This window comes from Myotis yumanensis, unplaced genomic scaffold (assembly GCF_028538775.1).
Source record: "Myotis yumanensis isolate MYYU_CA2020_CCGP unplaced genomic scaffold, mMyoYum1.0.hap1 SCAF_7, whole genome shotgun sequence".
In the NCBI taxonomy this organism is placed as follows: domain Eukaryota; kingdom Metazoa; phylum Chordata; class Mammalia; order Chiroptera; family Vespertilionidae; genus Myotis; species Myotis yumanensis.
Window position 1 is genome coordinate 66481526 of NW_027223758.1, and position 17890 is coordinate 66499415.

At 43.1% G+C, this 17890-nt stretch overlaps 1 protein-coding gene across 2 annotated transcripts in view; it reads right to left on the bottom strand.

Annotated features, from left to right (window-relative positions):
* Positions 1–4838: 4838 nt before the first annotated feature.
* Positions 4839–17890, bottom strand: part of RPN1 (ribophorin I) — a 34848-nt gene continuing 21796 nt past the window's right edge. For both annotated transcript variants that reach the window (XM_070420758.1, XM_070420757.1), the window contains exons 4-10: positions 14850–15059; positions 13258–13450; positions 11293–11392; positions 9386–9524; positions 9017–9136; positions 6633–6878; positions 4839–5340 (exon numbers count right to left, since the gene is read on the bottom strand). In XM_070420758.1, coding sequence (XP_070276859.1) covers positions 5158–5340; positions 6633–6878; positions 9017–9136; positions 9386–9524; positions 11293–11392; positions 13258–13450; positions 14850–15059 — 1191 coding nt within the window. In that variant the 3' untranslated portion in view covers positions 4839–5157. The remainder of the gene's footprint in view (positions 5341–6632; positions 6879–9016; positions 9137–9385; positions 9525–11292; positions 11393–13257; positions 13451–14849; positions 15060–17890) is intronic.

The following is a 17890-nucleotide window of genomic DNA, read 5'->3' on the forward strand; positions in this document are numbered from 1 at the left end:
CCTCCAAGACAAATGGAGGAGGAAAAGTGACACCCAGCCCTCCTTCTTCAGCTGTGTTTTCCCCGTTCTAAGCCAGGGCAGGGCTGCAGGCAGCTGCTCCAGGCCAGGGGCCTGCTGCACGACCACCTATGGCTGTAGGGGCACTTGAAAGCTGAGGCCATGATGGATGCTGGGGTCAGGCCACTGGGATCAGGCAACTTGGTCAAGGCTGGACAGATGGGTCTGGCCTGGGGGTATGAACATTGTTCTGGAACTCTGGGAGGAGCGGGGGTCCTCTCCAGGCACACACCATGTGAGGGCCACAGATAGGATAGACTGGGTCTGAGACCAAATAAGAGGTGAAAGGTATGTAAGACACCTCACTTGGCCTGGGGTGGGGGGTAAGCCTTGGCCAAGGCTTTATACACAGGGCCTCACTTCACCCCTAACCCTAGGAGTTACTGAGGCCATGTTTGCCACAGGGAAATCAAGGGTTAGGGAGGTGCAGGATTACCCATGGCCAAAGATGCTACACCCAGAGCTAAGGATGAGAGGAGGCTGGGGGGGAGGGGGGAAGGGGGGGAAGTTGGGTGCAGGATGCTTCACTGTAGCCCCCAGCCCAGGGCGCTGGGTGAGTCATGGGCTCTGTGCCATCCAGGTAGCCCACAGCCAGCATAGGGAATCCGGGAGCCCAAGTCCCCATCGCTAGACATCTGTGCTGCAGCCCAGCTCCCGCGCTGACCCCAGACCCAGTTCTAGTCTAGGTGGGGTTGGCAGTTCCCAGACCTGTGCCCCTAGGTGGTGCCACAGCCAGAGCACCTAGCCTGCCTTTAACGCAGGTGCAGCATCGTGCATGCGCTGCTTTTCTAGCCCAGCGGCCATCTGCGCCTGCACACTTGGCCTCACTTCAGTGACGTGTCCACGGGGTTGAGACACATGAGGGCACAGTGCAGCTCCCTGCCTAGGCCTGCAAGTGGGCCACCAGCATGAACCCTCGCCAACTTTTCCTTCTTTTCCAGGCTGGTGAAGTAACTGGCCAAATGGGCTGAGGTGGTACCTGGCCAGGGTGACGAGGGCCCCAGCCCTAAAGCACATAGCTGCACTGGGTTTCCTTAGAGAAGCAGAGGCGGCGCTGCAGGGCTGCTGGGCCAGTCAGTTGGGCAATTCTGGGGGGACAGGGAGAAGCCTGGCTTGGTCCTACCTAGGGGCACAAGAAACTAGGTGTGAGTGGGCCAGGCCCACGAGGAGAACGCCGTGTAAACACTGGTCAAGTGCAGCCTCCAGTTTCCAGCCCTTGAAGACAGGATACCCCAAGGACTCAGGCTCAGGCCAGAAAATGATTGGAGAAATGGAGATAAAATGAGAGGAAAGAGAAACAATTGCTAATTCTTAACAAGCAGTTGCAATATGCCACTTTATATTTATCACCTCATGTGATCCTTAAAGCCATCCTACCAAGTGGCTAATATAGCACTGCTTCACTTTACAAATGAGGGAACTGATGCCCAAAGGCTTGCCTAAGGTCACAGTGGAAGGCAGTATTCGGATTTCCACGCAGACCGACTGCAGGGCCCCACTACTGAAGGAGTGCCCTCTCCCAGACTGTCCCCGTTCTTCCAATGTCCTTTTGACAGCATACCTCAGGTTGTCCACAATCATTTTCTCTCCTCTATATTCCGCCTCCGATTTTCCACTGAATCCTTCCCACTAGCATTTAATAGAATCTCTTCCATCTTAAAATTTTCAGCTGCACATTCTTCTAATAGCTACCCTGATCTCATTCCTTTCACAACTAGATGTGAAATGCAGTCAGTATTCAAAAGGAGCCCTAGCTGTTTCGGCTCAGTGAATAGAGTGTTGACCTGTGGATTGAAGGATCCTGGGTTCGATTCCGGTCAAGGGCACATGCCCAGGTTGCAGGCTCGATCCCCAGTAGGGGGTCTGCAGGAGGCAGCTGATCAATGATTCTCTCTCATCATTGATGTTTCTCTCTCTCCCTCTCCCTTCCTCTCTGAAATCAATAAAATATATTTTAAAAAATAAAATAAAAAAGAAGCCTCACCTCGGGGCAATCCCATTCCTACCATTCAACCAAGTTCTAAATCACCAAAGAATGACTTCAATGACCCATTCTAAAACCAACAGACCTCTCCCATTCTTCCTTTTGCTTGGCAACTCGCAGCAGCACTCACTGATTGCTCTTCCTTGAAACATCTTTCCACTTGGCTTCCATGACACCACATGGTCCAAGCCTTTCTCTTTCCTCACCGGCCACTTTCTCAACTTGTGTGCAGTGGTGTGCTCCAAGAGGCCACTGTACTTTAAAGTCCTAATGTTCAGTTCTTCTTACTCAGCACCCTTTCTAGGCACCCTCACCCACCCCAACCGCCATCTCACCATTTCCACAGCTATCTTCATGCTCAACGACCCCCCCCTCCCCCCCATTTATCATTTCCGTGCCATTCTGAGCTGCAGGACTAAATATCCAACTGCCCATAGACATTCCCATTTGGATGTCCTAAGCACACCCACCTTACCATGTCTGAAACAACTCATCATCTTCCTCAAACCTGGCCTTACAGATCTTCCCATATTAAATGAATGGCACAATCATCCCTCAACCCACCACACCAATATTTAAGCTATTCATTCATTCAGTAAGCCACCTACTATGTGTAATACACTGCTGAACATCTAGCTGGTAATGTAAGAGTAAGCATACCAGACAAAAACCCTGCACTATCAGAGCTAGTCCATTAATCACACATTCTGACTGTGCAGTATGATGTGGAGACAGAACAAGAGCGTACAATAGAATTTGATTGAGTCTGAGAGGTCCTGGAAGGCTCCCATGAGACAGAAGCTTTAAACTGTTACCTGAGGGATGCATAGGAATTAACTAGGTGAAGACGAGGTGTATATACCAGAGAAGAGTGGGAGAAAGCATGGCACTCCTTTAGCACTGCTCGTTGCCCACCAGTAAATCTCTCAAATCCATCCACATTGGCACATCACCACCCTTGCCCAAGCCATCACCTTTTGCCTAGATTACTAGAGGCCCTCAGGTTTTCTCCCACATCCTTCAGCCTTCAGTAGTTCATTCTCAGCCCGAAATATAAATCTAAGCATGTTCTCACACACTGGTCTGTCTTCCCTTCATTTGAGGATAAAGCCAAAAGCTTTAACAAACTTATATAGCCTTACCTTGTTCTATACTTTTCCTCTGCAGCCCTTGGTTGTGCCCTGTCCACCTGACTCTCTGCATCCAACTTCATGCCAAGCCCCAGGCTGCCCCAGGGCTTTTGCACATGCTATGCTCTCTTCCTGGAACACTCTCTGCCGCACCATCCCCTGCCATCTATGTAACTCCTCCAGAGCTCAACTCAAAAGTCACTTCCCTCCCTGGCCGGTTTGGCTCAGTGGATAGAGCGTCGGCCTGTAGACCAAAGGGCCCAGGTTCGATTCTGATCAAGGCATGTACCTCGGTCGTAGGCTCCTCCCGGGCCCTGGTCAGGCATGTGCAGGAGGCAACTACTTGATGTGTTTCTCTCGCATCGATATTTCCATCTTTCCCTCTCTCTTCCACTCTAAAAATCAATGGATAAATATCCTCTGGTGAGGATTAAAAAAAAAAGTCACTTCCTTCAATGAAACTTTCCCCAGCTCGCTTGCAGATTAAGTGTCCAGTATATAACATCAGAGGACACTGACCCTTTCCTCACAAGGTTTTGTCAGTTTGTAATTATGAACTTGTATTTGACCATTTTACTATCTGTCCTCCATAAGAATCATTCTGCTTTGTTCATCATCATTTCTTTAGTGCCCAGTAGAGCATGTGATGAAGAATAGGTAATCAAAAACTGCAAGAACAGAGCCCTCACTTCCTCCACTCTGTTCTTATGAAGGCCACTTCACCTTTGTGGCCTCAGTGTTCTAATATATACCCAACAACTGGCCCGGTGCACAGATTCATGCACATTGAAAAAAAATTGATTAAAAGATTCATGCAGTAATTACGTTACTGCAAAAAATTACATGTCAGTGGATAGAGCGTTGGCCTGTGGACTGAAGGGTCCCAGGTTTGATTCCGGTCAAGGGCATGTACCTGGGTTGCGGGCACATCCCCAGTGGGGAGTGTGCAGGAGGCAGCTGATCGATGTTTCTCTCTCATCGATGTTTCTGACTCTTTGTCCCTCTCCCCTCCTCTCTGTAAAAAATCAATAAAATATATATTTTTTTAAAAATTACTTGTCAAAATAGTATATATAGTATCTATAATAATAAAAGTGTAATATGGTAATTAGACCAGACATCCTTCCTTCTGGACAAAGCCACAGCAGGCGGGGGCCACAGCAGAAGTGGCCGCCGTGGCAGTGGGGGCCAGGGCCCTTGCACAAATTTCGTGCATGAGGCCTCTAGTAGTATTATAAAATTAAAACATGCATGCGATTGGTGCCAGCGAGAGCTTTATATGTATTGCGCATGCACAAGTCAACGTTTATTTTTAAATTGCACGTCATATGTACCAGTTGGTCGGTCAGACGTACATACGGTCGGTCACTTTGCCTTTTATATATATAGATACTTACACTTGTATGCACACCTGCTCAAGGAGTAAGTCCATTATTTAATCAACAAAAAGCACTTGATAAAAGCATTATACTCAAGAAGTAAGTTGTGAGAGATTGTCAACAGGACAAAAGTTTCACAGTCCCTGTTTTATTTTCTTTTGTTCACACATGTTTTAAAAATATGCATACACTTGCAAAATACTCAAACATCAGGAATTAGAAGGGCATAAAACAAGGAGCTTACAGGCTTGAAATAATACCCTAGGCTTCAGAATAAAACAAAACCAATCAAATATTGAAAATTTATTTGTTCAAAAACACAAAGGTATTTTATTCTTAATGGAATTTAAGTTTTTGATGTGTGTGTGTGCGTGTGTGTGTGGTTTCAGTTGTTTGTTTTTAAATTTTTTTAAAGGAACAGTTTAGCGGGAAAAACTAAGCTTCTTGTTCTGTCTAAGGCAGGGCCTGGCTTCTCTTCCTTGAAGGCCTTTTATAAAATACAGATGCCAGCATTCACTGGCCTCAACGTTCATCCCCCCACCCACACACACACACACCTGCCGTAAGTGCAGCACCCTGGGCCCACCCAGTAGACAACTGGCAGGGCCTACAGAGCATCCAGGATGTGGTCAATCTTGGTGACCAGCTCCTGTCGCTTTCCTGAGATGAGCTTTTCATTCTCGATATACGTGTCTTTCTTGAGCTTGCCAGCCACCAGCCGCTCAGCTTCCACTGCCGACTTCAGCACCAGCTCCTTGACCTGTGCATCCAGTTTCTGCATTTCGCTCACCTGGCCAAGGCAAGAGCAGGGCAAGGCTTGAGAGTGGTCCTCTCACCCTCATTCAGCAAGGCTCACCACCTCCCATGCCAACAGATTCCAGAACTCCCAGGCCACAGGGGCTGGCTGTGAAGGGAGACAGGCTTGGCTTCAAATGCCAGCCTCACCCCCCTCCCCCCGCCCCCGCAAACCCTGTTCCTTCAAGCTCTAACCCTTGTGAACAAAACCCTTCACCATCCCTGGGCCTTAGCTGTAGAAGAGGATTGCAAGAAATGAATGGGAAAATATGTAAAATCACTTAAACACGGTGGTGCCACGCACACAGTAGGTACTCAAGGAACATTCATTCTCTTCCCTTTGATTATCAAATTAGGTGCAGAAATTCACATAGGCAAAGGACCACTGGCTGGGGTGTAATTTTAGGTCTGAATGACTCCCATGTTATCACCAACTTGATGTCAGACTGAGGACTTTTATACCTACATTCACTCAACATTCAACAAATATTTAGTGAGTCATAGTGCTAGGCATGATTCTAGGTTCTGGAAAAAGCACTAAAGACAGATAAGGCATCTGCCCCACAAGAAGCTGACAGATTATAAATACTTAAGCACATGAGTAAACATTTTCAGAAAATGGTAGATGCTATAAAGAAAACAGCACAGGATAAGGAGAATGCTGGGGCGTGGCACATGGAGAGTGCGATCCGGAACGCTAAAGGGCACCTCCAGGGGGAGGGGAGGTTCCCCTCCTCATTTATAGGCCACAGGAACTCACACAGCACGTCCCAGGCAGGATTCTCAGCCCTTTACATCAAGCATGTCACACTTATTTCACATTCACAACCACTGTGAGGTAATACAAATAGCATTCCAGTTTACAGGTGAGGCAACTGAGGTACAGAGTGAGATAACATGCCTAGGTTTACAAAGTCTGAATCAGAGCCTGGACTTAACCCCTCTTCTAAGTCTGGTTCTTCTCACGTGGTTCAGACTGGCTTCCAAGGAGGAAGCAGCTGCTGTCAGTACCAGCTGTGAGGACAGACAGGCTATATAATCTAGGAGAGCTTTCTCCACACCCAGCTCAGATCCAAGACACCCAAACTTCCTGTTCCACCACAAGGATTGACACAATGCCACTGGGTGCAGTATCACACCACAAGCCAGCAGTGAGCAAGAGCTGCCTGGTGGCTGACCCAGACAGAGCAGCCATATGATGCTCTAGTCTAGATAGTGGGGTACAACCCTCGAAGATGGGATATGGCAAGCAACGAGCCAAGCGACTCAGTGCTGACAGACACCTACCTTATCGCACAGGTCAGAGCCCTCCGTCTTCAGCCTGGACTGCAGCAGTGCAATCTCACTGGTCAAGGCTTTGTGTTCCGTCTCCAGGCTCTTCTTGCCACTGTTGAGGGTGGACACATCCCGGGACTGCTTATACCTATTGACAGTCTCGTCGAAGTGACGGTAGAGACCTAGTCTCTTATTGACCAGGGTCAAGACCTGCTCTGTGATGCAAGCCACCTTCATCCTGGCTTCCGCAGCCGGATCCTGGAGGAGAGACAGTATAAGACGAAACCAGGCCTGAACCCGCTCCAACCTTCACCTCCAAACATCACCCACTACCAGCTGTGCAAACAAAAAAAGCCATCTTCTTGGAAAGTCAGAGAATCAAACTTGTACTAACACTGAATCTGGGCCAGTTCAGCAACGGGAAAGACTGGGGACATGAAGATGAAACAGATGTTCACTTCAAAGTCCAGCAGAGCAAACAGATGTACTAATGCCAGAGTGCACCATGAAAGACGTAAGGTGCTGAGGAAAGAGAAATCTCAGCTCAGGTAAGGGCAAGATTCCAGGATGTCCATTATGTCTCTCCTTAAATACTTCAAGGGAGCATTAGCCGGTTTGACTCAGTGGATAGAGTGTCAGCCCGTGGACTGAAGGGTCCCAGGTTAGATTCTGGCCCAGGACACACGTACCTCAGTTGCAGGCTCAATCCCTGGCCCTGTGGTCAGGTGCATACAGGAAGCAACCAATCAATGTGTCTCCCTCACATCGATGTTTCTCTCTCTGTCTCTCCCCCTCCCACTCTCTCCAAAAATCAATGGAGCCCTAGCCAGTTTGGCTCTGTGGATAAAGCGTCCACCTGTGGACTGAAGGGTCCCAGGTTTGATTCTGGTCAAGGGCACATGCCCTGGTTGCAAGCATGATCCCCAGTAGGGGGTGTGCAGGAGGCAGCTAATCAATGATTCTCTCTCATCATTGATGTTTCTCTCTCTCTCTCCCCCCTCCCTCTTCCTCTCTGAAATCAATAAAAATATATTCAAAAAAGAGTTAATATCACCAACACTAGGAACTCCTGACGTGACACACTGCAAATGCAGCATCACTTTATAGTGTTCTTGCCAAAAATGCGTAATCTGAATTTAATCAGGAAGAAACATAAGATAAATGTAAACTAAGGACAGTCTACAAACTTCAAAAGGTCTCTAAACTTCAAATATGTCAAGGTCATTAAAGACAAAGAAAGGCTGAGGAACTGCGCCAGATTAAAAGAGACTAGGGGTGCCCTGGCTGGTTTGGCTCAGTGGATAGAACATTGGCCTACAGACTGAAGGGTCCCAGGTTCGATTCCGGTCAAGGGCATGTACCTTGGTTGCAGGCACATCCCCAGTAGGGGGTGTGCAGGAGGTAGCTGATCGATGTTTCTAACTCTCTACCCCTCTCCCTTCCTCTCTATAAAAAACCAATAAAATATATTTTTTAAAAAAAAGAGACTAGGGAGCAATGATAACTAAATGAGCTGCATGATCCTGAATTGGATTCTGGAATATGAAAAATAATTGTTATAAAAGTTTGGACATGAACTGAATTACATTTCCTGAATTTGATCATTGCATCGCGGTTATGTAAGAGAATACCCTTGCTCTCAGGTTGCATACACGCTTAAGTATTCAACAGTAAAGGAGCACAAATGTCTGCAAACTTCTCAAATGGTTCAGGAAAAATAATGATGTATAGAGGTCAAATGTTAGCTATGTCTAGGTGATGAGTACACCAGTACAAGAGTTATTTTTATCTTTCTTGTAATATTTCTATAAATGTAAAAATTTTTTTTAATCAATAAAACAAAAGCAATTTTTATAGCTTAAAAGATAGGGCTATTTCATAATAAAACCTAGACTCAACCCTTCTGCATATGACAAAGTTTGTTAGCAGCTATCCCAACTGCACCACCTTGAGCCTTGGGCAGCCTTACTGGTTTATGGAACCAGCTGGATCAACTTTTTTGCTTACATTTATACTACTGCTACCCACAGGTCCCTGTGAGCCCTCTCTGCTGTCCCACAAACTGTTCCCTCTGGCTGAGTGCCCTTCCCACCTTTTCTGCACCTCACCTACTCAGGGTAGCCTTTCGGGCCCTTAAAAGTACACACTGTGTCTGCTGCCCTGATCCCACAGTACTCACTCACCACTAGCAACCTGTGCGTGCTCCATGATCACAGCAACAAAAACAAGGTTATCTTTACAGAAAGGATTAGCAAAAGCCACAGGCAGCAGAGAATCTTCTGGGCTACAAGGTGCTACGTTTGTCTACTGTGACGACCAATGCTCAGTAAAGCTAGTGAAACACATTATCAAGGGTGCAAAATGACAAGCGGACAAGAAGAAAGACACCAGGGTACCTTTGTGATAGAAAAATCCAGTCTGACATAGATGATGACTGTGAAGAACAAGATGTAGAAAGCAGCCACTACCAGCAGGGGCTCCTGCAGCATGAGCACCTTGTTGAATGTGTAGTGCACCTGGAGGGAGAACCAAGAAGATGGGCTGTGACAGACCTACATGGACTCAGAAACCTGGGAGCCAAAAGGGGCTTCACCAAGCCAACAATCATCCAGGCTGCCCCACCCCACCTGCCCAGCCCTACCCCCAGAGGATGCTGCTATGTTCAAACCACTCCAGCCCAAGGAGGGAAAGATAGGCAAGACCTGGCCCCCCAGCACCCATTCTCTGAACGGAGGCATAGGAGACAGAACCGTGGAGTCACGTACCACAATGTCCTGAATGTGCTGTTCTACCAGATTTTTTTTGTAGGCAACAATCACAGGGCGACCAAATGTGTCCAGGTAGGTGTAATGCAGCTCATCTGGGGCACGGCTGATTTCATAGGGACTGTCAACTTGGATGTTCCTGGAGGCAGATGGGAATATAATATAGCCTCAGACAAACTGCACTGACCAACTAGGTTTACTTAGGGTTGGAAAATTCCAAGGCTCAATCCAGGGGGCCTTTCAGGGTCACTAAGTTCACACTCCACTCTGCTCCCCTACCAGCACCAGGAACACCTGACCACCTGAGGCAGCTGACCCACCGCCAGAAAGTCCTGAGTATGAGACCATTCTTCTGCTGAGGCAACAACTGTCTATCACCCTGCAACCTGCACTCATAAGGGCTCACCACTACTGGCCCACCCCTTGGAATCACAGAGATCACAGAACTGTGTGCATTCTACCCAACAAGAGCCTCTCAGGGACTTGAAGAGGCTCCTGAAAAGTTACTCCAAATGGTCTGTCTCTTCACAGGCTGGAAGTTTGTTACAGGGCATAGTTGGACATGTCCTGCTTTTGCCTACACACACTCATTCTCCCTTCTCCTAGTCAACAGCACTCTAGTTTTACTTGGAGGAACTACCCATTCCCCAACTGAATGTCTTCCACAGGAAGAACAATCAAGGTGCCTCTCCTTCTGGTGATCAGAGTAGACAAATAACCCAAGGAGGCCAAGTAGATGTTTCCCTTTAAAATGAATCAAGAGTAAAATGACAAAAAGCCTACAAAAAGGTATTTGTCGCTCACGCCAAGGGCAGATGCCCCTGTGTGTGTCCATCAGTTTTAGCCAACTGGAGTCCTGGAGATACTCTGGCTCTGGCTTCCTCAGCCTAGTTCCTCAGCCTATGCTGTCATTTTAGGATATCCCTTACTCTTCCAAGTCCATTCCTTTCTGCTTAAATTGACCAAAGACAGCTCCTACAGCTTGTAACCATGGAACGCTAATACACCATCTGAGATCCTCTCCTCTCCCTCCTGTGCCCACCTTTCTGAACCTGGTCTATGGAACCCATTACCCTTCTTCATTCTTTTTTTTTTTCTTTTTAAGATATCTTTATTGATTTCAGAGAGGAAGGGAGAAGGAGAGAAATATCAATGAGAAAGAATCATCAATCCGCTGCATCCTGCACGCCCCCTACTGGGGATCGAGCCTGCAACCCAGGCATGTGCCCTTGAGAATCGAACTTAGGACCCTTCAGTTTGCAGACTGATGCTCTATCCACTGAGCCAAACAAGCCAGGGCTCTTCTTCCTTCTATTAACACAGCACAAGGGCTGCCTGACTGTCCTGACTTTGAATTATTTCCTATTGCAGATCATCCCATCAGATTCAGGCCATCACTGTGGCCTGCTAAGGTGACTTTGGAGACTGCTCCTGTCACACAAAAGCACTGTGTTTGAGGAATATTTCATAAATAAATCTTGTTCCCTCATCTGAATCTAACTTTTCCACTTAAACTCCAGTCAAAAGGTCCCTACAGGCTTCTGTCAAAGATATATACTGACAACCGGCCAGCGTGGCTCAGTGGTTGAGCACCAGCCTATGAACCAGGAGGTCACAGTTCGATTCCGGTCAGGGCACATGCCTGGGTTGTGTACTCAATCCCCAGTGTGGGACATGCGGGAGGCAGCCAATCAATGATCCTTGATGTTTCTATCTCTCATCCTTGATGTTTCTATCTCTCTCTCCCCCTCTCCCTTCCTCTTTGAAATCAATAAATATATATATATACATTTTTTTAAACTATATACTGAGCACTTACTCCGTGCCTCCTCCACACAGATTTGCTTCGAGTAACCAAGGGCACCACCACAGAAATGGGAACAGAGGAAAGGAACAGTCACACTCACCTGGCTCCTTCGGGCAAGATGATCTTCACAGTCAGAGAATCTATCACTTGCTCATCAAACACGTGGTCCACAAACCTCATTTTCAATGCATACTGGTCACCTGAAGGATCAAGCAAACACATGCAATGATATGAAAAACTGAGAAAATAGGACAGGAGAAAAGGGGAGTACACTCCCATCTTACACAGAGGAGTAAAGATGCTATCTGAAGTTAATGCACTAGGAGAGTCTGGAAGACAGAGGTGGTGGTAGCAGCATAGATTTTGGATTTTCCCCAATTTCCACATAAAGACAGAGCAACGAGATAACAAAGTAAAAAACCCATGGACCATATTCACAACAAAACTAGGTAACATGGCATCTCCACAAACCCCAAAATACAAGGGGGTGTAGTCCACAAAACACCAACAGCCACACGACCTACACATTAGGGCCTGTAAATGATAAAGCAGAAGGAAGCAACAGGGCAACTGACAGACCTGAGGAAAGAAGAGCCCCTGACAGACAATAGTGTTCACTGGAGAGTACGGCAGGCCAGCTGGAGAAGAGCAACTAAAACTCCAGAGTCCTACACCCTGCACAGTGGGTAAGTAAAATGGGCCGCAGAAGATCTGTAAGTCTAGAGCAGTCTAGTCCCTGAGCACTTTGAAAAGCCCAACAGAGCTCCCCTGCCAGGACAGTACCCTACACGGATCAAAAACTGCTGGAGTAGAACCAAAATCAAGCATAATGGGGACAACAGAGCTACAGGAAAACAAAGCCAGAGAAAGCTCAGAAAGCAAGCCACCATATTTTTTAATATTACACTAAACAACAGAGAATTGGGTAGTTATAATTATTCCTCCTAAAATTTCACATTAAAAATGAGCAACAGAAAAGTATCAGACTCCCCCTTTTGTATTAAGTTATATTTTAAAAACTTGTCAACTATAATTAAAAATAATTTTTTAAGTTACAAAAAAAAAATCCCTAGAGAAAATGAAAGCATAAGACATGCCCACAAAACCAATCAAATTTGTTCCTACTATTTCTAACAAGCTAAAGGTATTATGAAAATGACACAAGTTAAGGAAAAAAGATATATAAATCAGACTTATAGAAATTCAGAAAAGTTCCAGAACTCAGGAAAAAATTTAGAAATAAAGGAAAAAAATCATGCCCTAACCAGTTTGGCTCAGTGGATAGAGCGTCGGCCTGCGGACTCAAGGGTTCCAGGTTCGATTCCAGTCAAGGGCATGTACCTTGGTTGCAGGCACATCTCCAGTGGGGAGTGTGCAGGAGGCAGCTGATCGATGTTTCTCTCATCGATGTTTCTAACTCTCTATCCCTCTCCCTTCCTCTCTGTGAAAAATCAATAAAATATATTTAAAAAATAAAATTAAAATTAAATGTCTATAAAAAAAAAGAAAAAAAATCATTTTATAAATGAAGGCTAACCTAGAAGGAATGTGAATGAATAAACAGATAATGTCTTATGATAAAAAGTAAAAAGAAGTTTTATTTTTTATTTTTTAATGTATTTTTATTGATTTCAGAGAGGAAGGGGGAGAGAGAGAGAGAAACATCAATGAGAAAGAATCATTGATTGGCTGCCTCCTGCACGCCCCCTACTGGGGATGAGCCCACAACCTAGGCATGTGTCCTTGACCAGAATCGAACCCAGGACCCTTCAGTCTGCAGGCCGATGCTCTATCCACTGAGCCAAACCAGCTTAGGCAAGAAAAGTTTTAAATGAAGAAAAGATTCAAGAGAAAATGCCAAATACTGAAGACTGGCAAAGAGTCAACCCCTACTGAGCCACGCCGGCGTGACATAATATCTCAGCCTTTTTAAGAATGATAAGAAAATATTCTTTCTCCCCATCTAGAAGGACTGGCAATTGTGAAATAATAATAATAATAATAACTGCAAGAAATTAAAGAAAAAGATGGTCTCTCCGTTCTCCACTCCCTTACTAAGACTGACCCAAATTATAGAGGTACTCATAGCTTGGGAGGTTGTAACCAACGATGTAATGGGTCTTCCACCCTCCAAAAAGAGGGAAACGAGGCCGGATTTCCATCTCTACAGAGTCGTCTAAAACAAGGAGGTGGCTGGTGGAAACATTGCCAATCTCATCCCGGTAATAAACATCCTGGGCAGCAGCGGGAAGAATGGTCTGCAAGAGAATGAACATACATTTTTCAGAGGAATTAATCCTAAATAGAGAAAATACTTTCTGCACCAAAATCTTCATCCCAGTACTACTCAATTAAAATAGTCCCCAAACTGTAAACAATCTAGAGCAGTGATGGCGAACCTATGAACTCATTTTTTTGGTTGATTTTTCTTTGTTAAATGGCATTTAAATATATAAAATAAATATCAAAAATATAAGTCTTTGTTTTACTATAGTTGCAAATATCAAAAAATTTCTATATGTGACACGGCACCAGAGTTATGTTAGGGTTTTTCAAAATGCTGACACACTGAGCTCAAAAGGTTCGCCATCACTGATCTAGAGGCTAACTTTTCCGCCAAGGCTTCAAAATGTCTTGATACCAAATCTACTTCTAAAAAGGTCAATAGTCAAATTCTTCTATAAGTAGATAATAAAGAGAATCATAATTACCTAGACAGAACAAAGGTAAAAACAATCTGAAAGTTATTTTACAGAGGGAAACTAAAGATGGAAGAAATTACATCAAATAACTAGGAGACAGGCAAGGTTATAGAAGGGTTTTCTCCACATTATATTCTTTATTGTAGCTTCCAAATCTGGAAGCATATTTTGATAATCAGGGGGAGAAAATGTAATATATTTTTCATACAGCGAACCCTTCTGTAATATATAAGTACATGAAAATGCTTATAAGATTTCATTTGTAAGGCAAAAAAGATAAAACTATATATAAAATATGATCAATTGCTTTTTTTACTTATAAGACAAAAAGATAAAACTATATATAAAGTATGATCAATTGCTTTTCTCAAAACAGTGTAAAAAACATTAAAATGTCAGCAATTTTAATTATGAAGGGTAGTACTGTTTTTCCTTTTTCTATTTAAATCTTCTTTAAAAAAACATGACCTAGTTATATAAATGAGGGCATTTTTTATACGCATTATGTGACTAGTAAAATTTTTCTTGTATATGTATATACATTTTTTCTTATATACATATACATATACACATTTTTTTAATTGATTTCAGAGATGAAGGGAGAGGGAGAAAGAGATAGAAACATCAATGATGAGAGAGAATCACTGATTGGCTGCCTCCTGCATGACCCTACTGGGGGTCAAGCCCGCAACCCAGGCATGTGCCCTTGACAGGAATCGAACCCAGGACCCTTCAGTCCATGGGCTGATGCTCTATCCACTGAGTCAAAAAGGCTAGGGCAATGAGGGCATTTTTTAAAGATTCTTCCTCTTGATTCTAACCCTGTCACCCAATCACTTAAACCTCAATTAATCTTAAATAACTGCCCATATTTAGCTACTTTCAAAAAGTAAATGAAAGAACAAATATGATAAAGTCATAGTTTTTACCAACGTCCAAGCTTAAAACTCCATACCTTAAAAGAACGGATGGAGGATATACCACTATCGGGTTGCCTCTGGTAATCATAGCGTGAAAAAGGTCCCTTAAGCACAGCCCCTGTGTGCTTCAAGTCCACATTTTCTTCCACAGCAATATTACCCCAGTGAGAGACCTCGATGACTCGGGTCATGCTGGTGATAGTAAGAAAAGGGCTGTTGTTCTCATAATGTACTTTAAAAGTATCCTGTAGAAGAAGAAAACAAGTAGTTCAAAGTTCAAATCAAACTGATTAGAAACTACATATAAGCAACAGAATGATTAAATTATAATGTATCTATTATATGTAACATTTTTAAAAATTTACTACGAATTTTTAATACTATATGGAAATATTCATGATGTCATTAATTAGAAAAATAGGATATACAAAATTCTTTTAAGTTCCAACACAAATATCACTTGTTTAAAAAAAAACACTTCTACACTCAACGTATAGCAACTACGTGAGAAGATTCTAAAATGCAATACATAAGAACGCATATAGGAAGCAGAATTAAAGATTATTTGTACTTTTTCCTTATAGTTTTCATTTTTTCCATTTTTCAATTACAGCTGACACTCAATACTACATTAGTTTCAGTTGTACAGTACAGTGGTTAGAAATTTACATAACATATGAAGTGACCCCATGATAAATCTACACCATAGTTATTATTGACTAGATTCCCTGTGCTGTACTTTATATCCCAGTGACTATTTTGTAACTGCCAATTTATACTTCTGAATCCCTTTTCACCTGGCAACCATTAGTTTGTTCTCTGCATCGGAGTTTGTTTTTCTGTTTGTTCATTCATTTTTTTAGATTCCACATATAAGTCAAATCATATGGTATCTGTTTTTCTGACTTATTCCACTCAGCATAATACCCTCTCAGTCCATCCATGTTGTAACAGATGGTCAAGATTCATTGTTTCAAAAGCCAACTACCACTCCACTGCATGTATGTACCGCATTCTCTTTATTCACCCGTCAAGAGACGGACACTGGTTAATTCCATATTTTGGCTATTGTAAATAATGCTGCAATGCACACAGGATGCAAACATCTCTTCAAATTAGTGTTTTGGATTTCTTTAGATATATACCCAGAAGTGGGATTGCTGGGCCAGATGGTAGCTCTGTCTTTAATATTTTGAGGAATATCCACACTGTTTTCTATACTGGCTGCACCAATTTGCAATTAGGCCAAAAAGCATGAGAGTTTTCTTTCTCCACATCTTGACAACTTAGTTTGTTGATTTATTAATGATAGCCATTCTGACAGGTATAAGGTGATACCTCATTGTGGTTTTAATTTACATTTCTCTGATGATTAGTGATGTTGAGCATACTTTCATGTCTACTGGCCAACTGTATCTTACTTGGAGAAATGTCTCTTCACAGGTCCTCTGACCATTTGTTACAGATTGTTTTTCAGAGGGTTAAGTTGTATGAGTTCCCTATATACTTTAGATATTAACCCCTTATCAAATGTATCATTGGCAAGTATCTTCTCCCATTCAGAAGGTTGTATTTCATTTTGATAGTTTCCTTTGCTGTGAAAAAACATTTTAGTTTGATCTAGTCCCATTTGTTTGTTTCTTCATTTGTCTCCCTTGCCCAAGGAGACATAAAAAAAAAAAAAAAAAACAGTACTAAGAGCAATGTCAGAGTTTACTGCCTGTTTTCTTCTAGGAGTTTCATAATTGAGTCTTACCTTTAAATCTTTAACCCATTTTGAATTTATCCTTGTATATGGTTTAAGTGGTCTAGTGTGGTTTCCATTTTTGCATGTATCTGTCCAGTTTTCCCAACACCATTTATTAACCAGTTAACTGCCACGCGTCCAAAACAGAAACCAATAAAGGTCCACCACTGTGTCTATAGACACTTATGGCGTACAAAAGGTTAAAGAGACTCTTTACCCCATTGTACCTTTTGCCTCTTTTGTCAGATTAATTGATCATTGATCATATAGGCTTGGATTTATTTCTGGGCTTTCTATTTTGTTCCATTGATCTAGGCATCTGGTTTTATGCCAGTAGGATGATGTTGATTACTAAAGCCTTGTAATATAGTTTGATATCAGGTAGTGTGGTATCTCCAACTTTGTTTTTTCTCAAGATTATTCTGGCTATTAGGGGTCTTTTGTGGTTCATATAAATTTTAGAATTCTTTGTTCCAGTTCTGTGAAAAATACTATTGGTATTTTGATAGGGATTGGACTAAACCTATACATTGCTTTAAGTAGTATGAACATTTTGACCATGTTAAAACAGTTCAACCATGTTTATGCTTCCATTTAATTTTCTCTTCTTTGATTTCTTTCTTTGATGTCTTATAATCTTTTAAGTCCAGGACTTCCAATACTGTTGTATATAGGTGGGGAAAGCAGACACCCATGTCTTGTTCCTGATCTTAAGGAAAATGCTTTTAGCTTTTCATCGTTGAGTATGATGTAAGATGTAGGTTTGTCACATATGGCCTTCATTATGTTGAGGTATGTTCCCTTTATTCACACTTTGCTGAAAGTTTTTATCATAAATGGATGCCATATTTTGTAAAAATGCTGTTTTGTGTAATATTGATGTGATATGGTTTTCATCATTCATTCTGTTTATGTGGTGTATAATGTTAATTGATTTGTGGATATTGAACCAATCTTGTATCCCAGAAATAAATCCCATTTGATCATGGGCACGATTTTTTTATTATCCTGCCGAATTGAGTTTGTTAATATTTTGTTTAAGACATTTGCATCTAAGCTCATCAGGGATATTGGCCTATAATTTCTTGTTTTTCTGTAGTCTTTATCTGGTTTTAGAATCAGGGTGATGCTGACCTCATAAAATGAGCTTTGAAGTCTTCCCTCCTCTTGAATTTCTGAAAATAGTTTAAGAACGATACATGATAATTCTTTGAATGTTTGGAAAAATTCACCCATGAAGCCATGTGAAGCCATCCAGCATAGGACTTTTGTTGGGAGTTTTGTTTGTTGGGAGTTTCTTGATTACTGATTCAATTTTGTTAGTAGTTA